The sequence below is a fragment of the Marmota monax genome, unplaced genomic scaffold (genome assembly GCF_021218885.2).
Source record: "Marmota monax isolate L192 unplaced genomic scaffold, Marmota_monax_Labrador192_F-V1.1 WCK01_AAM20220418_F8-fsc00196, whole genome shotgun sequence".
NCBI lineage: Eukaryota > Metazoa > Chordata > Mammalia > Rodentia > Sciuridae > Marmota > Marmota monax.
In genome coordinates this window covers 876104-897917 of record NW_026694390.1, presented here as the reverse complement: position 1 = coordinate 897917, position 21814 = coordinate 876104, and the positions used below count along the sequence as shown (strand labels likewise).

The 21814-nt window shown below is 49.6% G+C and overlaps 1 protein-coding gene across 6 annotated transcripts; it reads left to right on the top strand.

Annotated features, from left to right (window-relative positions):
- The first annotated feature begins 253 nt into the window (after positions 1-253).
- Rnf44 (ring finger protein 44) lies at positions 254-16517 on the top strand. Of its 6 annotated transcripts, none has more exons than XM_046468018.2 (11): positions 254-419; positions 10839-10989; positions 11180-11369; positions 11769-11936; positions 12372-12548; positions 12709-12870; positions 12960-13084; positions 13352-13439; positions 13527-13648; positions 13784-13883; positions 14071-16517. In XM_046468018.2, exons 2-11 carry the CDS (start codon positions 10883-10885, stop codon positions 14131-14133), a joined length of 1302 nt encoding a protein of 433 aa, XP_046323974.1. In that variant the 5' UTR covers positions 254-419; positions 10839-10882; the 3' UTR covers positions 14134-16517. The 6 variants fall into 6 exon arrangements, with proteins under 6 accessions (XP_046323974.1, XP_046323977.1, XP_046323975.1 ...); XM_046468021.2 differs by lacking the exon at positions 254-419 and adding an exon at positions 472-698; XM_046468019.2 differs by lacking the exon at positions 254-419 and adding an exon at positions 5532-6047.
- The last annotated feature ends 5297 nt before the right edge of the window (positions 16518-21814 follow it).

Here is a 21814-nt window from a genome sequence, read left to right as displayed (position 1 = left end):
AAGACTCTTTGAAAGGCCACCGAGTCGTATTAGTCCTTATTTCACAGATGAGAAAACGGACACAGTCTTCTTCCAAGGTCACAGAGGTAGTAAGTGGGCGCTTTGCTCTTGCGCACCCTTTGCCGCCTAACGTGAGTGGGCGTGGCCGAAAACCGCCCGCCTTCTCCCGCCTGCCACCACCCACTCGCTTGGTGCGGTCCAGCCAGTTCCATTTGCTCGGGAGCCTGGGTGGGAGGGCCTAGCGTGGATTCCCCGTGCGCGCCCGGGTGGTGAAGTCCGCGGACGGTTCCACAGTGCGAGCCCAGAGGGGGGGCCCGCGGCAGGCGCGGCTTCCGGGCCGCCGCCGGACCGAGACCCTGGGCTGCAGCGGGAGCGACGAGCTGCCGCGGGGTCGGGGAGCAGCCCCACCACCGCCCCAGGTAACGCCCGGCCGCGACCCTGCGCCGAGCGCCCCAGGCGCAGGGTCAACGAGGACGCAGCGGTAGGGGGCGGCCGCGGGCTGGCAGAGTTAACGCTGGGGTTCCAACGAGGCCTCTGCGTGTGCTCACAGCCAGAACTAGCTGTTGTGCATCTGGGTGCCAGTGTGGCGCTCTCTTCCGCCGGTCAGCTATCGAAGTGCCTCAGCTCGGGGATGCCTGGGCAACTACAAGTCCCACTGAGCCCTGCGCCCCGCGCCTGCCCTGATCACAGCCCCCCAGGTGGGTCCAGCTTCACCTGAGATCCAGGCATCCGGGAGCCTAAGAGGCGCTGCAGTCCTAAGGCCTCGTTATGCCGGTCCCAAACATTTTTACTGACGCCCTTTGTGCTAGCCACTGGAATAACCAGAATGACCCGGGCCCTGCCCTGTAGCGGCTGCCGGACCAGGGAACAGACCTCCAGCCGTCCTTACTGCATTCAGGAAGCTGGAATTCCGAGGGGGCAAGAGAGGATCAGTGTCTTTTCCAAGACCACACAGCTTCTGTTGTTTGAAAGCCACTAAGCTCTATTCGAGCTGGTGCCGGGAGCCAGAAAGGAGAAGAGGTGAAAGGGGATATTTAATGTGGAGGAAAAATGGGGCATTCGGTTGAACTCATCTCCCGAGTCTGCCAGACACTGTACTCCTGCAGACGCAGGTTATCATCTGTGAACAGTGGGTCGTGGTTCCTAATCCTTTTGCGGACGTTGACGCTCCAGTGATGAGAGTTACAGGGACTGGGGTGAGTCAGAAAAGGGAGTCCCCCTACACACACACACAAACACACACACACATCCAAATGCAGATCCGGAACCAGAAAGTTAAGCAAGTGTCTCACAAAATGCACAACACACTCTCATCCCTATTTTACACCTGGATAAAACAGCCTCACAGAGGTTCATGACTTCTTCAAGGTCACAGAGCTTGTAAGACAGAGCAGTTCCTTCATTTAACCATTAGTGTAGTCCTAACTTCTTAGAAACCTAAAGGAGATGAACAACAGTGCTGGGTTGATCCTTTGTGCTCAGTAAATGTCACTGTAATTAGAACTATCATTATTGCCCAATCTTAGAGATGAGAAACCAAGATTTAGAGAAGGCAAATAAATTACCTAGGGTCTCAAAACTGGAGCCAGAATGCTGCAGACATGAACCTCATACCCTGACATGTCTACAAGACACCCAGCACCCTTGCCCCACTGATGCATCTGCACAAACTGTTCTTTTTAAAGAAGCCAAAACTTAAGGCCTCAGATACATTCAGTCCTGCTCTCAACAGAGAGGATTTGTCAGGGAACCTGTCAACTCGCTCCCAGGTATTTGAGTCTCTAGGCTCAAGTCTGATACTCTGTGTTATCTGGGAGGTCTGAGTCCTAAACTGGCTCTACCAGGCTCTGCTTTCCCCTGAGGTGGTACATCAGTCTTTATCTCCTGCCAGCTCTATCCTGGGAAGGTTACTGTACCCTGCCTCTTTGGAGGAGGATTTGAGGAGCCATGCAAGAAGAGTGGAGTGCTCTGTGACCCTGAGGGAGGGAGGAAGGCAGCCTGCTGTCCAGGCTCTGAGTAGGTGGAAACCCTGGCTGGGCAGGGCCCCAGCAGGAAGTGATGACCACACCCTCCTCTTCCCTCAGCCTGCCCAAGCCCCTCCCAGCTGCAAAGGAGTTCTGGAGGAGGAAGCTGGAATGTAGTAGCATCAAGTGCTTTATACTTGAAAGCATTAGGATTTGAGCCCCTCTGGCTTTCATCTGCTCTGTGTGACTTGGAGCCACCCACTAGTCCCTGAACCTCTGTGGTCTCCTCTTGCTTTTTTTTTTTTTTTTTAAGTTGTAGATGGACACAATACCTTTATTGTATTTGTTTTTATTTTTATATGGTGCTGGGGATCGAACCCAGTGTCTCACACCTCACACATGCTAGGCAAGCACTCTACCACTGAGCCACAAGGCCCCTCGTCTTGCTTTTGATTATTGAGCAAGTTGAGTAATTATGGGGGCCTTTGTTGGCATTTGCTTTGCCTGAACCAAACTTCAAAGAATGTGATCCTAAGGGCTGGGGATATAGCTCAGTTGGCAGAGCACTTGCCTCGAATGCACAAGGCCCTGGGTTAGGGTTGCCTCTTAATGGCTGTGTAACATGGTGACTCATCACCTCTCACTTAAGTTTCTTCATCTGTAAAATGGGACAAACATTGGCACATAGCATTTAGTTCACTGTCAGATGATCATGTGGGATTGATCATCTGATCAATCCCACATTGCATCTGCATCTTTCCACAAACACTCAGCAAGCTACCCCCACCTTTGGTTTCTGGAGCCCACTGGCCACATTTCTGGGGCAGTGAGTTCCTGTCTCTGAACCACTTTTATTAGTAATATGAGAGTAAATAGCACTTGCCTTCAAGGGGGCAAGTGTGACGAGAAAGAGGCACATATCACTACATAGGGAGTTGTAGGCCACATCCTCACATTGTAGTTCCACCAAAGTATAGGATTTTGAAGAAAAGTTCGGATTTCTGCCTTGTATTGAAAATTTAGGATATCTGATAAATTTATGTCCCCTTTTCACTTTGCTCCAGACTGGCTTTCCTTGTGCCCAGAAAAGATATCTTATTGACCTCTGATCTTAGTTGATCTCCAAGGGACTCTGGAAATTTACTGAGGACTTCCTGGTCATGCCTAGACACAGGGGATAAATAAGAGAGTTGTACAGGGGCTGGGGTTTTGGTTTGGAGGTAGAGCACTCGCCTAGCATGCGTGAGGCACTGGATTCGATTCCCAGCACCACATACAAATAAAATATTGTGTCCACCTACAACTAAAAAATAAATATTAAAAAAAAAAGAGAGAGAGTTGTGCAGGAGAGATGATGGGGAGGAGTTTCCTGGACAAGGATGAGGGGCAAGTACAGAGCCTTTGCTTTGAGCATCCATCACCTAGTATGAGCCAGGCCCTGGACTGGTGTCTGGGCCCTGCTGGGAACAGGCTTCTGTTATTGTGATACAGTGTGACAATTCTGCTGGGAGGAAGCCAGAACAAGCCAGCAGGTTAGGGAAGGCTCAGAAGAGGTAGTCTTTGAGCTGTCCCCAAAGCTTGAACAGGATTTCGCCACAGGTGAGTAGGGGGAGTTGAGGATATATTAGACAAAAATTATGGCACAGTCAGAGGTTGGATCATGGCTGGAAAGTCCCTTTCTGAGGGTGAGAAGTGGTTAAGGTATTGTGTGGGTTTTTTGGCAAAGTCACTTTGCCTTTGTGAGTCTGAAATATTCACCTGTAAAATGAGATTGGGTCACCCCTGTGCTGCCTAACTTCCAGCAAAGGCCGACTGTTGGCACACTTAAAAGGGCTGAATCCTCTCAGCCAGCAAGAGGATTATTAAGACACGCAGTGATTGTGACAGGGCCATGTGCAAATTAAATGGCATGAGGGGAAGGTCAGGTACTAGCCCTGTGTGCATAGATGAAGGTGTTCAGTACAAGCTGGAGATATCACAAGCAGCTTCCTGAAAGAGGTGAGACGAGAGCAGAGCTTCAAAGGGCAAAAAAGAAGAATGGATTGGTAGGGATTCAGAGGGCATCCAAGACAGGTAGGGAAGGCCAGAGGGAAGCCATGGTGTGGGAGAGAGTTGAGGAGAGGTGAGCCCAAAAGGTTTGGACAGCGAGAATTTGTTAAGTACACCCCAAAGACTTAACAATGTGTCGTTGGCAGTAGGAAGTCACTGCAAACTCTGCCCCTGTTGAAGCAAGGGATGCTCTTACAGATGTAGACACCTTTAAATGTGGGGAGGGTTTTCCAACTGCTTTTATATGATGGGGAAAATTAAAAGGTTAAGATTATATGGGCGGTGAAGGAAGAACTGATGATAGGGAGCCAACTGAAGAGATCATTGTGTGAGCTGGGGTGTGTGTAGTGGTCGAGTGCTGGACAAATACAGCATTCCAGGTTACATCTGTAGCACTGTTTCAAGAACTGGGATCTTCTATTGCTTAGAGATCTGCAAATACCCTGCTGGGTACCATCTTTAGGATGTGCATCCACAGTAATACTGATTTGTTGTTGGTCTACTTGATATGTGATAAGCAAGTCTGTTCCCCAAACTTCTTTCTGGATTCTTCCAATGGACATTTCTACTGAAAAGTGATTTCCGATTTCGAGAAAACAAAAGCTTTTATTGCTTAAAAAACTTAAAACATACTCTTATATGGTAGTTTTTATTAAATTTCCCAGTAGCTTGTACTCTAGAAATTTTTTAAATGAGCAAATGTATATGTTAATATACAAAAAAAAAGTCTATCCTCCTGATTCAGTTCTCCTTGAGGACAACTGTTAATCAGTTTCCTGGATATCCTTTCAGAAATATTCTATGCAGATGTATACATCTAATTAAAGATATTGATAGTACCGTTACATCCTGTTCAGTATTTTGGATTCAATTTTTATTTTAAAATTTGAGATTATGGCTGGCTCAGTGGTAGAGTACTTGCCTAGCATGTGCAAGGGCCTGGGTTCAATCCCTAGTACCACAAAAACAAACAAACAAAAAAAAACAAATTTGGGGTTACAAAATACCCAAGCAGCGTAAAAATGAGCCCCACCCTGTAGTCCATCACACAGATTTAATAAATCATAAACTTTGCGCTCGCACTTTGTTTCGAGCTGTCCTGGAAGTAGCCCCATGGAAATATCCCTGTAGCTGTGCAGGGGTTCAGTTATTAGTTGAACGGTTGCACTCACCAGTCTTTATTAGGCTTGTCCCCAGCTCTGGGGCAGCTCTAGCATATTACTGATTGTTGTTTGTTTATATAATTGATGTGTTATGCTGCATTTTGTATGATGTCTCTCTGGGGAGGCATCCAGGCAAAGGATAACAAGGCTTGGCTTTGGTTCAAATGCCTGTCCCCCACACTTACCAGTTCTGTGATGTGGGGCGAGTGAAGGCTCATGCGCATGCACCCCCGCCCCTAAGGTGCTGGGGATCAAACCCAGGGCCTGGCACATGCTAGGCTAGCGCATCCTCAACCCAGGTTAGGTATTTATTAATCTTCATTTTCCTCATCTGTAAAATGGGATGATTGTCATAATCTCTCGTTTTATAGCTGCTGGGAGGGATAGAAAATTTAAGTATGGAAGCGTGACACAAAACTTCCTCGCCCAGCCAAAAGTAACTAGTGCCTGGTGACTCCAGTTTAATCTTAAACTACAATCTGTTCCCCGCCCCTTTCCGGTGGTCACGTTGGGGGCGGGGCGGCTGATTATCTCTGTGACGTCAACGCGCTCAGGACCAATCTCCCCACCTGGTAGACGTTAGCTCGTTTGCATGGATCGCCCCTCATTGGTCTGTTGGGCAATCTAGGCCGTCCCACTAAATTAAAGGGGCCGCACAGTATAAACAAGGAGATGTGGGGCGACCGGATCATGATGTCATCGCGGTGCTGCAGCTGTTGGAGGTGACGTCATTCTGGGAAGGTTGCTGGCCCGGGGCTGTTGAAGCATCCTAAGTACTCGATCCGGCTGTCCCTGTCCCATTGGAGGTCAGCCCCATTGCACTTCAGTGTCCGAAGCGGCACCTGGTCCCCAAGGAGGTGACCATGACACAGTAAGTCCGGGCTGCGGCTCTGCTGGCGGGACTCATTTCTCCCTTAGGGAAACTAAGCCTCAGAAGCGCGAGTAGTTAGCGAGTTTGCATAGCATGTTTGAGTTGCTGCTCATCGGTCTTGTGCACCCCGAGGTCTTCAGCTTTTTATCAGGCTCTGTTGCCCCGCCCCTTGCCTTTAACAGTGGCTGCTGCGGTCGCTTTAAGTGCGAAGGTGGAAGCGAATAAGAGATTAAAAAAAAAAAAAATCTTGTCTTTCAAGATGGCGGTCCGCCAGTCACGTGCCTGGCTGCGATGAGTGATTGGCTTTCTGGGCTGCCGTGGGGAGGAGCCCCTGGCGTGGGGCGGGACCGCCGCAGGCTTGCAGCCGGCTACTGTTCGCCCAACTCTCTCGGCGCGCCCCCGCGAGCCCCCCTCCCACCCGGCGCGCGACCCCGCCGCTTCGAATGTTGTGAATCAAATGTGGGGTTTGTTACATTCCGCTGCCGCCGCCGCGGCCAGTTCTTAAAGGGCCAGCCGCCGGCAGCTGCGCAAACCAACTGCGTCCTGCGCGTCCCTCGGCTCCCCTAGGGCCTGGGCCAAGAAAGACAGACCGCGCGTGGGCCTCGCGAGGCGGACGCCGTCCGGCGGACAACAAAGAGAGAGGGCCCCGGAAGGAGCCGGGCTGCCCCCGGACTGGGGGGTGGGGAGGGGAGCACATTGTTCCGCAGGGCGGAGACTCTTAAAGGGTCCAGGCAGCCCCCCCCCGCCCCCCTGCCCGGCCTAGCCTTTCTAGATCGCGAACAAAGGAGTCACCGTGTGGCCGGGCGGCCGAAGGTGAGTCAGGGCCAAGGCCCATAACTCCCGATTCCCGCACCCCTGAAACTCAGTTTCTTTCCCCGGGGAATGGGGTTAGTGATCCAGCTGGCTCTGCAGGGGTTAATCACGGGCGGTAGGGACTGGGAGCAGCGAGACCCCTGAGATCAGGGAAGCCCCCCTGCGCCCTCCAAGGCCGGGCCGGGTCTCCCCTCTCCAGAGGTAGAGCGCTGCGGTTGGAGAGGAAGGAGCCGCCCCCTCCCCCTGCGGCCGCCACTTCCTTTGTTGTTGCTTTTGTCTCACGCCGAGCACATGGTCCAGGATCCTCGGCTCTTAAAGTCACAGCGCTCCGGCCCCGGCGCTGCAGTCGGGCCTCCCGCCCCTACTGTCCCTCTGAGCGTGGCACAAAGGAATAGGAAAGAGACGCGGGAGGCCCCGCTCGGGGCAGGTATCCGAGTCTCAGATCTCTACCCCATCCCCAGGGATGGCTGTGGAAGGTTCCTGGAGCCCCACGACTTGCGCCTGGCTAGATCTGGAGAGGAGCCTGCCCCTTAGGGACCCGGGCTTTCCTCCCCCTTCTAATATGACCTCCAGTTTTCTTGTCCCCTGAGGCCTTTGGGTGGCATTCCGGGGAAGAGAGATTTCTACCCCATTTACAGTTGGGGCTGCTGAGACTTTCAGAAGCTAAGGGATTTCCTTGACCAAGGTCACCCAGAGAGTATAAACTAGCCAAAGACTTATGGCCCCGCGTGTGGTGGTCCCGCCTTCAACCGCCTCCAGGCACCACACGTTGGAGAGCTCCTCTTTGGAGTGGGGGTGGGGCAGGAAAGTAGGGTAGGGGCTTCTGTTCCTGCCTGAGTTTACTCATTCTCCTAGGGTATGATTTGCTCATCTGCAAAAGGGTGTCTTTCCTGCAAGCAGACCCCAGGTCCAAAAGGCTTGGGCTCCTTAAGCAAGGGTCAGGGTATCTGCATGGGGCCATGGACTGAGGGAGTTGGCTGACAGGGAAGTGGGTGGATGTGGGAGTGTCAGTGCAAAGTGAGATACCTGCTTCTAGGCAAGTTTGGATTTAGAAAGGGGACAGTCAATCCATTTACACTAACGTTTTTGAAAGCAGAGCGTTAGTGTGGAAAGGCAGAGCAGTTAAGCTGGCCACCCTTGCTGTTTGACCTTGAGCAAGTTGCTACCTCCAACTCGGCCTCACTGGTTTCTCTCCACAACAATGCTACTCACAGGTGCCTGAAAGACAGTGCTTTCTCAGCCTCTTTTATGGCTTGGAACAAAATCTTCCTTGGGCTATTGATGCCAGTGAGAGAAAGGAATTGAGAGAGTCTGAGCATAGGGAGCCAGTGAGGACCAATTGTGTTCCTCAGGTTTTGTGGCCTATATCAAGTTTCTTCCTTTCTCTGGGCCTCAGTTTTGTCAACTGTGCAGTGGGTGTGTCCCCTTTGCTGCCTGTGTTCCTTGTGCTTAAAGTAGTGCCCTCTTTCTGCTTGGGGTTTGGGGATGGAGGTCACTGTATCTTATTTTCTGATAATGATCATTCGCACCCAAACTGAGTTCAAACTTTACAAATCGCTTGTACTGCAGTCCTTGAGGAGCCTTGGGAGGCAGTTAGTGGGTTGTTCCCCTTTTAAAGATAAGAAAGCTAAAGCTCAGAAAAGGGGAAGCCATGTACCTAAAGTCTTCAACCAAGACTCCAGCAAGAAGCTGGGGGTGTTAGGTATGGGGCTGTGATGGCTGACGCTGTCTGTCTGCTGGTCTGGTTTCTCAGCTCCTTACTTACCTTTCCTGAGGACTAGGTGCCTTTGTCGGAGGTCTGGCCATGGAGCAGATTCCCACAGACCGGTCTTTGTGGGATTAGCACCCATGAGCAGTTGAGGCCACTGGCCACTACTGAATTGATGGCTAAACATGGGTGCTTTATGGTCAAACTGGGTCATGCCTCAGTGTCCTTACCTCCAAAGGTTGTATGGGGACTCATCAAATTGGCACATGAGAAATGTTATAATTCTTATTGTTACTATTTCTCATTGGCAGAACTGTGGCTCCCTAGATCTCTGGAATCAGCTAGAGCAGAAGTTCCAAACCTGACTGTGCCATAGAAATTGCTAGGGAATTTGATAAAATGTAGGTGCCCATGTTCCCTGAACCTCCAAAGAGGGTCTGGAATGGGCCAAGAGTTTGTTGCTTCAGTTATCTGTGTCTCCCTTGGCCCTTGTTTGCTTGGTAGATGGATAGCAGGAAATAGGAGGGCTATGTATATACATGTGTGGTAAGGATGTGCCCATGCCCAGAGTTCACAAACACTGTCGTCTATGGTGGGCAGGCAGAAAATGGGCTAGAGTGGCTTGGAGAGCACATGAGGAAGGCGTGCAGAAATAAGGCCCAGTGGGACCGAGTTTCTCACTTTTCTCCCCTCCCCTGAGAGGTTGTTTTTGTAATCTCCTGGTTTTTAATCACTGGCACTAATATCATCACTGCCAGACTATGTGGCCTTGGACCTGTGTGTTTGACTTTCTTCAGTGCACATTTATAACACCTGCCCTGTGCTAGACACAGAGTGGTCACTGCACCCTGTCCATACCCTCCTCTGAGTGCCATAGCTCTTGAGTTAGGGGAGAAATGTGAATTCCAACCTATATACCTCCTGCCTGTGTGGCTTCAGCCAGGCACTGTCTGTGAAGTGGAGGTAATAATTCCTAGGAAGGCTCATTTTCAAAATTAGGGCCCAAGCTTGTAGAGCCCAGCACTGAGGAAATGGTTCTTGTAGCTATTGGCAGGAAGAAACAAGATGTTGAACTGACAGTTAACACCAGTTCCCTGGCTGTGTTATTGACAAATAAGGAGGTAACATTTCAAGTTGGGTCTCAAGGATGTATTGGAAAATTGTTAAATGGAGAAGCGGTAGAGGGGGTTTCCCTGTGGCAGGAACAGCAAAGGGCTGGCCCTGTTTGATGTACTCTTCAACTTTGCAGGACCCGACAGGTTCTAGAGCTTTCCCTGCCAGGGCCTTATCCCAACCTATGAAGTTAATGAATGGAAGCCTGGGATTGAGCCAAGTCCCTCAGCTTCCCCCACCTGGGCCCCCTCTCTGACTCTGGGGAGGAGGTCCCGCCCCGCCCACTCTTTCTCAACTTCCTCTCTCAGGGTCTTGCTTCCCTTTTTTCCTTAGTAGGCCCCACGTTCCACTTTGGGGGCTGTGTTAGGACCCCCCACTTTTCCCCAGAACAAGGACCTATGCCAGACACAATAAGCTATCAGTAACCACTCAGATGCAGGAACAGGCTTGTAGTGGCCCCTGTCCTAGCTTTAATGCTTACTGTGGGGTCTAGGGCCAGTCCTTTCCTCTTGCTGATCCTTGGTTTTTCTCCTCTGCCAAATGCTCTAACAATACCTTTCTTGAAGAGTAGATAGATAAGTCACACTGGGGTGGCACTGTGGGAACTGGTCAAGGAAAGAAAACACTGCTTTGCCTGGAGCTGAAAACCCCCAATGGCAGAAAACAGGTTGGAACCTCTTACCTGGTGATAGTGGGAGGAGAACTGGGTTCCAGGTCTCTTTGGGATCCCTTCTGAGCCAGCCAAATGGAAGGGAGGGTGTTTGGAGGCCAAGCTGCAGCCCATGGCAAAAGGAAAGGGAAGGTCCTGCCCAAGTCCTCATACCAGGGGTCAGTACCCAGGAGCCCTGTCCATTAGGATCCTTGCTGGAACCAGCTGGCCCCAACAAGTGTTAGCCAGAACTCTGAGGGGACTTGATGCCATTTCACAGAGCTGGAAGCTGAGGCCTACTTCCTTACAGGCAGAGCCTGTCCGTAATCTGTCATCCCTGGCCCCCAGGGTCCAGAGCAGGCCACTCTGAGGGTGCACATGGATCCCAGGAGCATAATGAATATCACTGGCCCCTGCAGACATATTGCAGTGATTCGATTGAGTCTCCCCAGCCTGTAATGGGGCCAGTGACTGGACTTATCCACACCTCAGTATCTTTGCCTCCTAGGGTTGTGAGCCCTGGCCTAGCCCCTCCAACCCACTGTTCCCCTGATGCGACCATGGGCTCTGGCAGTGACTAGGTGGCCACCCTCTATCCCTGTGGGTCAGCGGCGATTCTCTGCAGGACCTAGCAGCACTCCAGGCCAGCTCTGGGGAAGGTAAGAGGGAATCTCCCAGGCCTGGTATTGAGGTGGCCAGCTTGACTAGGGCCTGGGGTTCCAGAGGGGTGGGGCCCAGGGTCCCAAGCTATCTTCCCTCCCCAGTGGGTGTACAACCCTGGCTTCTCTCCCTGCTCTGTGAATGAGTGGCACCCCTTCAGTCCTATGGGGCCTCCTCTCTTTGGTGCAGCCCCAGCCACGAGGGCCCCCTGGCCAGCCCACCTGCCCAGGATGAGCGCGTACCCTCCCAGCAGCCGCTGCCCCGACCACCACACCTCTTCTTAGAGGAGCACCGAGCCTCGGCTCCTGCCGGTGGGAGCCCACGAATGCTGCACCCAGCCACCCAGCAGAGCCCGTTCATGGTTGATCTCCACGAACAGGTAGGCACAACACTTGCCCACTCCCCCAGCCTTTGACAAACCAGTCTTAAGAAGCAAAGGCTACAAAACCCTGATTTCATCTTGCTTAACTCATTACATGGTTGTGGGAGACATTATTAGCCTTGTTTTACAGGTAGGTAAACTGAGGCCCAAACAAAGGCAGGGCTTTCCCTGGGGCCACAGAGTGAATGACTGAAAGAGATAGGTACCCTTCCTGAATTCCTAGAGGTCCTTCCCTGGGGTCCCTGGGCCAGGGAATAGTCTGGTCTGTAATTGGGTAGGTCCCTAGCTGAGAAGGGACAGGAACCTGGGAGTTGAGCCTGGCAGGACTTTTTCTCCTGAGGGTAATCTGAGTGGTGGGGCCTCCCTATAGTTCCCTGGCTCTCTCTCTACTCACAGGTGCACCAGGGACCTGTCCCTCTGTCCTACACAGTCACCACAGTGACCACCCAAGGCTTCCCCTTGCCTACAAGCCAACACATCCCTGGCTGCAGTGCCCAGCAGCTCCCAGCATGCTCCGTGATGTTCAGTGGGCAGCACTACCCCCTCTGCTGCCTCCCACCCCCGGTGAGTGGGTGCTTTCTTCTCCTACCCTCACCCTGGTTTCAAGCAGCTATCTTCCCCAGGACAGCTACGCAGCAACCCTGAACTGAGCTGAGCTTCCCGTGTTCCCCCAGGCTGTCACGGTTCCAGTCCGTAATCCTGAAAAGAAGTATCAAAGCATGCTCACTGGTAGTGATAGAGCGTTTCAGGTTCAGGGACCTCCCTGTACCCAGTGTCTTACATTGGCAGAGGTGCTAGAGTGAAGGCTGTGGGTCTTTAAAATACTATGTCCTCCTGGGAGCCTAAGACAGAGATGGGACTTCTAGATCCACTGAGGCTACTGGGTTTGTATTACAATGAGGATCTTTAGCTGGATGGAATAGCCTGTGGCCCTCATCACAAATTAAGGCCTAGCCCAGAACCTTCTCCAGCCTCCCCCTCCCCTTACCCCTCTCTCAGCAGCTGATCCAGGCATGCACCATGCAACAGCTCCCTGTGCCCTACCAGACCTACCCCCACCTCATCTCCAGTGACCACTACATCCTGCACCCGCCACCGCCAGCCCCTCCACCCCAGCCCGCCCACATGGCGCCTCTTGGGCAGTTTGTATCACTGCAGACCCAGCACCCCCGTATGGTGAGTCTTGGTGTTGTGTCTGTGCTAGAGGGGGAGAGTAGAGGGGAGGGTTGGGCATGTGAGTCTTGGGGTTGGGTCTGTGCTAGAGGGGGGAGAGTGGTGGGGAGGGTTGGGCATTTCTTTTATCACTTCTGTGACTTACCACCCCTACCACTTCTAGCCCTTGCAGCGGCTCGATAATGATGTAGACCTGCGTGGGGAACAGCACCCCTTGGGTGGCTTCACTTATTCCACCTCTGCCCCAGGCCCAGCCTTATCCCCCTCAGTACCCCTACACTACCTGCCCCATGATCCATTGCACCAGGAGCTGTCTTTTGGGATGGTAAGTGCCAGCCCCACCTCCCATCCGGGCTCTGGGGCATTCAGGAAGCAGGCCTGCAGGCTGACCTATGTCCGGCCCCCCTCTTGCAGTCATATTCCCACATGGTGCCACGAAGACTGAGCACCCAGAGATACCGCCTGCAACAGCCACTGCCCCCACCGCCACCGCCACCGCCACCAGCACCTTATTACCCAAGCTTCCTGCCCTACTTCCTGTAAGTACCAGCACATCTGCCCCAGAGCTGTGATACCCCATTGTCCTGGAGACCTTAGGTCCTCCGAAGCCATCTAGTATCCCCAGCAAGCCACATCCACACAACGCTCTGTTGAGTTCCCATCCTAGAACAAGCATCAGGGTCCCCGTTGTAAACTGTGCAGAGCTGTGGACTTTTCATGGAAGAATTAGAGGAGCAGTTCTGTGCTCTTCCCGCCCCCACCCCATGTTAACCTTGACTTTGGGACCCCATACCTTCCTTCTCTAGCTCGATGCTGCCAATGTCACCAACAGCGATGGGGCCCACCATCAGCCTGGATCTGGATGTGGATGATGTGGAAATGGAGAACTATGAGGTTCCGTGGCTTCCCGTGCTGGGAGGTGGGGTTTGGGAGACCTCCAGCCCTGAGTGCTACTGACCCTCCCCTTCTGCCTTTATCTAGGCCCTTCTGAACCTGGCCGAGCGGCTGGGAGATGCCAAGCCCAGAGGCCTCACCAAAGCAGACATAGAGCAGCTCCCATCTTACCGCTTTAACCCAGACAGCCATCAGTCAGAGCAGACACTGTGAGTGCCATACCACCATCTCTTGCCCCTGAACAACTGGGCTGCAGTTGAGAGTCCCTTCAAGGAGAATTATACTCTGATGAGCCTTCCCTCAGCCATCATTGTGCAGCTGAGTGACACTGTGCTCCTCTCCAGGTGTGTGGTCTGCTTCAGTGACTTTGAGGCGCGGCAGCTACTCCGAGTCCTCCCCTGCAACCATGAGTTCCACACCAAGTGTGTCGACAAGTGGTTGAAGGTACGGTGGCCCCAGGTATTCCTCCCATGGTGAGGGGCAGGGCAAGCCTAGAGAACTTCTCTTCTTGTCCCTGCCATCATCCAGAAGTTCTGGCTCCGGGGACCAAGTCCTCACCAGGCAGCTGAACATAAAGGGGTGGGACGGAGGACAAGTGAGAGTGAATCCTGACTTGCTGCTGCTCCCCTAGGCTAACCGGACATGTCCCATTTGCCGAGCTGATGCCTCCGAGGTGCCCAGGGAGGCTGAGTGAAGCCCCACAGCTGCCCACGAGAACCCTGCCCGAAGCTCTGGAAACTCGGGGGGACCCAGGGAGGACGGGGAGGGAATGGCCCAGGCCTGCCCCTTCGTTCCCACCTGCATCTCCAGAGCTGGTGCCAGGGTCCTCCCTGTGAGAAGCCCCTGCAATAAGCCCCTGCATTTGCCAAGCTCCAAAGACTACTTCCCCGATCTGCCTGCCTGTCTGCCCGCCAAGGAGCTGCCTGGGTATCCCCAGCTCAGTCTCCCTCCTGTTCACCCTCGGGTCCTTCTTTTTCCTGCTGGCACTGAGAGCCAGGGGTCTGCTCCCCTCTTACGGCTGATAGAGATCCTTGGCCCCAGGATGGGCAACGGGCTCGCCGTCCTGGGTCATCTTGTCTCTTGCGCTGAGCGGTGTGCTCTCTGCCCAGGGGCACTGCCAGGCATGTGGACAGACGGTGGTATGATACTATTTCCTAGGACCTGGAACTGAGTCCCCCTGCTTGACTCGGGCAGCCAGCTCTGTACAGGTTGCTCTGCAGGGTGTATCTGTGTGTCTCAAGGACCCTCGCCACAGGCGCAGTGATATTCCAGCCCCGTCTCTAGGCTGCAGGACAGCCCAGACAGCCCTCCTGAGCAAATGGGAGACAGGCCCAAGCTGGGACACATATATCCTGAGGGGACCTGGGCCACACTGGGCAGGGTCCCTGTACTCCTGGTGGCTGCCCCTCCACCAGCTACGGGGTCAGATCCATGCCCAATCTTCTCCCCTGTTTTGCATGAATGTGAGGAGCAGCAGTTTTTGTTTATTCATTTGGCCCAAAAATGCGTGTAGGATTTGGGGGTGTGGATATTTAAGACATTTTTTTTTCCTTTTGGTTTAATGGTAGGGGGGTGGGGTATGGGGACCAACCAGGACCTAATGCCCAGGGGGCAGAGAAGGGTCGAGTGGTGCCGCCCAGCCTGCTTGCATGTGTGCGGCTGGGGCTGGGCTGGGCGGCTGGCAGTCATGGGGCAGGGTTGGGGGGGGTCTGTGCTCAGCTGATAACTGCCATGCACTGTACTGCACACGTCCCTAGAGCCTACTGGGACCGTACGCTTTTCAGGGCATTTCTCCCTCTCCAGCCAGGGCCCGTCTCCCACCTGCCTGGGTGAGTCTCCTTCAAGGAATCCCAGGAGGATGGGGACCAGGGAGGGTATGGACCTCCACCTCCAGGGGACCCCTCCCAGCCTGATCCCTGCCCTCCAAGGTCTGGAGGAGGCCCCTGTAGGGTCTGGCTGAGCTCCCCACCTTCCTTCTCTGATCCTGTTCTTTCCTCTCTTACCCTCAGCTGGGGTTGCTGCCCTGAACGAACCGCGTGTGGGGCCGGCACATCCTAGCAGGCAGCCCTTGGCGCCTGCTGCCTCAGGGATGCTCCAACCACCCTCGTTCTCCCCGTAGCTGCCCTGGCTCCCTGCCTCCCACCCGCCCCAGCCTGCCACGGGACCTGTCAGCCTGGTCCTGCCCCCATGGAGAACCCAAAGTCTTACTGTATATAACTCCAGGTGACGTTTCTATATTTATAGCAGTGTTGAAAACCCACGTGTTTTACACAAAGAACCACCCTTTCCAAAACCCCCCTCCCTTCCCACCCCAACAAAAGGTTTTCCAAACCCTTACCATTCCTGGGGCAGGCGGAAACAGGCTCACAGATTGTGTGTTGGCTGCAGCAATGATTCCAACAGCAGCTACTGGGGGGGAAACAACATTTTTTTTTTTTAATCATCATAAAAAAAGATTTATGAAACAATTATTTAGGGTGTTTGTGATTTGCCGACCTTGCTATAGATGCCATGTTACCAATGATTTCCTGTGGTGGGGGCTTGTCATTGTTTACTCTTTTATTTACCAACTTCTGGCCTAGGCATGACAGTGGGCACCTTCCCCCAGCCCTGGCTGGGCCCAGCGCCTGTGTTCTGTGTTAGAAAGGTTTTATATATATATAGTAACATATATATATATATATATATATATATATATATATATATATATATATACATACATATACATATATGTAATTTCGGGGGCCCTGTTCCTTGCACATTTTACAGTTACCTCATTTTTCCCATGTATGTATTTGAGAAAATGCTAATATATAGAGAAAAAAAATGGTTCTTAAAGCTTAAATGTGTGGTTTTTTCCATTCCATTGGATTCACATTGGTTTGTAGCATTTAACATAACTAGTATGTTGTATTATATATATGTGTATACTGATTGAAATTTTTAACAGATTTGTACTTTTTTTAAAATGAAAGTTGCTAGTTCTGCTTGACCAAGTAGTGCAATCATTATTTTTTTTAATATTGTTGCTGATTTCAGAGGGATATTCACTAATAAATGTATGATGTATACCAAGTATCCACCAAGCTGCCTTTGGCTACCTGTGTTCTTTGGTGAGAAGTGGCAGATGATGTCAAGCTGAGGGTGTGGATGCGGGGACAAAGATGATCTGGGGGTGTAGAAGAGGTTGTTTTCTGCTGTGGAACTTTAGGGTAGTCAGCAGCACCTCATCAAGAGTGGCCTGCCAAGTCAGTTTAGTGATTACTTTTCCTAGGCACCTGTCTCAAATGTGAATTAGGTGAGATTCTGTTGGCAAGTAACAGGATTCCTTCTACCTAATTTGAGGGGGGTAGGGGGAAATTCTCGTTAGTGGCTCCAACTTAAAATTCTGAGGTAGTGGGCTGGGGTTAGACCTCAGTTGTGGAGTGCTTGACTAGCCTGTGCCATGCCCTGCATTTGATCCCCAGCACCACAACAAATAAAATATAAATGAATTCGAAGATGGTCTTCTGTTACAGCTGCTCAGGCCTGTCCTGAGGGGAAAAGGTCTCTTTCATCTTCTGACTTGGGCATCATCAAATTCCCATAGAATTTCTGGACTCAAGTCTTTTTAGACCAGTTTTGGTTGTGTTCCCAAACCTGAACCATTCACTGTGAGAGGGAGCCGTAATGGCGAGATTGATAGGACTGTTACATGCTGCCCATTCACAGGCCCCAGTGAAGCCACAGGAACTTGTACTCCTCAAACCTAGGCTCAGTGGGGAGGAAGTGCCCGAGACACCTCAAGTGCCTGATAGGCAATGAATTTACATTCCTCTTATCCAGAATGATGTCTAGTGCTGCAGGAATGGTGGCTGATTTATTAGCATGTCTAACAACATGATCCAACATGGTTTAGAGGCGCAGTAGGCTGAGATCTTATGTCTGATGCTACTAACTGGAGCCTTAGTCAGAGCTGCTTAGATTACCTGCAAGTTAGGGGACAATATCATTTGAGTAGTTACCTAAGTATGTTTTAGAAAAAGTCCAGTGGTAGCAATAACGGTTTGTGTATAATAAAAGCAGAAAAATACATAAGGCGCCTTTGGTCAGATAAGCTTGGTCAATTCCATGTTGAAGGCAGTAAGTATCAGGGTTTCTCTGAACCAGTATGACTCTAAATCTCCAAGAGTGGATGCTGGGGTCCACATTTCCTATATTGGTGTGTTTGGTCATGAGTAGGGCTCAAATTACATTCCCTGGAGCACTCTGGGACTTAGCAAGTTAGACCAGTAGTAGCAACTAAGTTACCAGGACCCTAGAAGTCTGAGAAAATTGTAAAGTGGGAGGAGTCTCTAAGCTTTTTTCACTATTTCAGAAAACCTAAAGAAAAAAAAAAAAATCACAGGATCAAATCAAATGATATAAAAAATTTTAATAAAATTCCTTATTTATCCATGATAAAAACTCAGCTGACCAGAAGAGTGTAACGTCCTCATCATCCTAAAGGACATCAACAAAAGTCTCTGCAACTTCATGCTTAATAGTAAAACACTAGATGCTCTGCTCTGATTAGGACAAGGCAAGGAAGCCCATCTCACTCATCCTATTCGACACCATACTGAAAGTCCCAGCCAGTGTAATTCAGCAAGAAAAAGGAAATAAAGTGGGCTGGGGTTGTGGCTCAGTAGCAAAGCACTCGCCTAGCATGTGCGAGGCCCTGGGTTCGATCCTCAGCACCACATAAAAATAAATAAATAAAATAAAGATATTTAAAAAAAAAAAGGAAATAAAGTTAGTCATACAGATTGGAAAGGAAGAAATAAAATTGTCCCAGTTGGCAGCTGACATGGAATTCTGTAGAAAATTAAGAATCTTTCAGAAAACCGTCAAAACTAAATTCAGCAGATCAAAATATACAAGATCAACAAAAAATTATGTGAACCGATCCTGGTGGCATGCACCTGAAGTCCCAGCTACTCTGGAAGCTGAGGCAGGAGGATCTCTTGGGAGCCTGGGAAAATATATATCTGCAAAATATATATCTGACAAAGGACTTGTATCTCATATATAAATGCTACAAAACAATGTCTCAAATAAAACAAAAAATGTGTTTCATCCAGGCGCAGTGGTGCACGCCTGTAATCCCAGCAGCTCAGGAGGCTGAAACCAGAGGATCATGTCTTTAAAGCCAGCTTCAGCAATGGCTAGGTGCTGAACAGCTCAGTGAGACCCTGTCTCTAAATAAAATACAAAATAGGGCTAGGGATGTGGCTCAGTGGTCCAGTCCCCCTGAGTTCAATCCCCGGTACCAAAAAAAAAAAAAAATGTGTTTCTATAGCTTTCAATGAAAATGGAAATCAAATGCAAAAAACCCCACCATTTCTAATCAAAAGAAAAATAAAATACATAGGTATGAATCTAGCAAAATATACAAGATTTGTATGCTGAAATCTTCAAAATACTGATGAAAGAAGTCAGAACTAAATAAGTGTAAACCACATGTTCTTGGATTGGAATAGGAACATGCAAATTAAACCACAATGAGATATTATTACATACCTATTAATAACAAATATAGTAAAGAGATCATTTCTTCCCAAATTGATCTGTAATTTCTATCAAAATTCCAGGGAATCAGGAGGATTGCAAGTTCAAAGCCAGCCTCAGCAAAAGTGAGGTGCTAAGCAACTCAGTGACACCCTGTCTCTAAATAAAATACAAAAAATGGGCTTGGGATGTGACTCAGTGGTCAAGTGCCCCTGAGTTCAATCCCTGGTACCAAAAAAAAAAAAAAAGAATTCCAGGGAAGTTTTTGTTATACCCCTACCCCTGCTTTCTTGCTCTCTCTCTCTCTCTCTCTCTCTCTCTCTCTCTCTCTCTCTCTCTTTCTTTCTGATACATGCTTATTCTAAAATGTATGTGAAAAGGCATACAAAGTAGCTAAAACCATTTCGTAAAACAAGAATAAAGTAGGAAGAATGGTTTTAAGACTTTAAACCTCACCTAGTTTTAAGACTTACTAGCAGAGCAAGGTAGCCTACACCTGTAATCCCAGCAGCTCAGGAGGCTAAAGCAGGAGGATCACCAATTCAAAGTCAGTCTCAGCAATTTAATGAGGTCCTAAGCAACTTAGCAAGATCCTATCTTGAAATGAAAAAGGACTGGGGATGTGGCTCAGTGGTGAAGTGTTCCTGAGTTCAATCCCTGGTACAAAAAGAAAAAGAAAAATAGACTTACTGTATAGCTAAATAAATCAAGACAATGTATTAAAGATGGGAAAGACAAAGGAACAGAATAAAGAGCCCAGAATGTGGAATGTGACCTGGTAGTTTCTTATAAAACTAACATAATCAACCTATGCAAGTACAACTGATTTTTTTTTTAATTTTTTAGTTGTAGATGGACACACACCTTTATTTATTTATTTATTTTTATGTAGTGCTGAGGATCGAACCCAGGGCCTCACATATGCTAGGCAAGCGCTCTACTACTGAGCCACAACCCCAGCCCACAACTGATTTTTAATCATCTGATGGATAGTCTTTTCCAAAAATCTCATAATTTGTACAGAAATTAACACAAAATAGAATTAAGATAACAGGTAAAAATTTTCAGGACCTGGAGCTAAATGAATAATTCTTAGATACAATATCAAAAATGATCCATAAAAGAAAAAAAATTAACTTCATCAAAATTAAAAACTTTTAATTTGCAAAATATATATCTGACAAAGGACTTGTATCTCATATATAGAGAACTCTCAAAACCCAAAACAAAACATCAACATGAATCTTATCAAAGAGGATATTTCACATGCTTATGAAAAGATGTTTGACACTGTTAGTCACTAGGAAAATGCAAATTAAACCACAATGAGATATTATTACATACCTATTAATAACAACTAAAAATATTGACTATAAACCAGGTGTGGTGGTGAACACCTGTAATCCCACCTATTTGGGAGGCTGAGACAGGAGGATCAAAATTTCCAGGCCAGCCTCGGCAATTTAGCAAGACCATGTCTCTTAAAAAAAAGGCAGGGGAAACTGGGGATGTAGCTCAGTGTTAGAGGACCTTTGGGCTCAATCCCTGGTATTAACAAACAAACAAACAAAAAAAAATAGCCAATTCAAGTGAGAATGTAGAGAAACTGGATTTCATATATTATTTATGGGAATATAAAGTCACTCTAGAATATGGTTTGGTAGTTTTTTATAAAACTAACATACACTTAGCACTGCGGCCTTCAGAGGGGTGGAGAGTTGAATACTTTCTCATCACTTTTGGCCTTTGTGTCCTTTGAGTTCTGCTTGTTAATTGACAGGAAATCAATCCCGAGGAGGATATAAAAACCTAGACACTCTATAAGGGCTATTTAATTGTCACTGTCTCCACAGGGCCTGGTATGGTGCTTGGCAGGTCATCTGTGCCAAATAAATTCATTGAGCAAAACTGACTGAGGCTTCTGCCCTGAGCCAACCCAGGCACTCTGTTCTAGACATCAGGATATCAGGAATCCCGTAGTGAACCTGACAAAGTTCCTGATTTCGGCATTCATAGGAGAGGTGAATATCTACAAATAAACAACCATTTCAAATTATAATAAGGGGGCTGGGGATGTGGCTCAGTAGTAGAGTGCTGGCCTAGCATGTGCAAGGCCCAGGGTCCAATCCCCAGCACCAATAAACAAATAAGGGCCATGAGGAAAAAGTGGTGAGTCAGAGGACCTAGGGCAGGGGCATCCTGATACAGGGGTGGCCTCTCAGAGGAGGTGACATTGAAATGAGTAAGACCTAAATGATGAAAAGAGCTAGTAAGGACAAGAGCCCTCCAAAGAGAAGGAACAGAATGTGCAAAGGCCCAGAGGCAAGGATGCACTTGAGTGGGAATATAGTGAAGTTTTCGAGGGTGAATCAGGTCCTAGGGGCCTTATCAACCATAATGTTTTCATTTGCTCCTAAATATCCTGGGTAGAGAAATAATTTTGAGTTTCCTTTGGGAGGACTGAGACTCAGAAAAGCCTGGGTTTAAGCCCAGCTTCATAATGGAAAAATCAGCCCAGCTTTTCAGTCCCCACTCCTCTCTCTCTCTCTCCATCCCTCTCTGTAGTGGTGGGGAATAGAATCCTGGGCCTCATCACGTATGCTGGGCAAGTGGTCTACCACTGAGCTATTTAGCCTGCCCAAGAATCCGCTTTTGAAAGCGTGAAAAGAGAGGCCACTGGGTTTGGTTGGCCTTAGAACCTCTGAGATCGCTTGCTTGAGTCAGTTCTCCTCACCTTCTCCAGACTTCAGGTGTGCCCTCCCCAACCAGCCACCTACAGCTTCCCACCACAGGAGGATGTGAAAGCCCCTGTCCCTTGGAGGGGTTTTGAGGAGATCAGCTGAAAC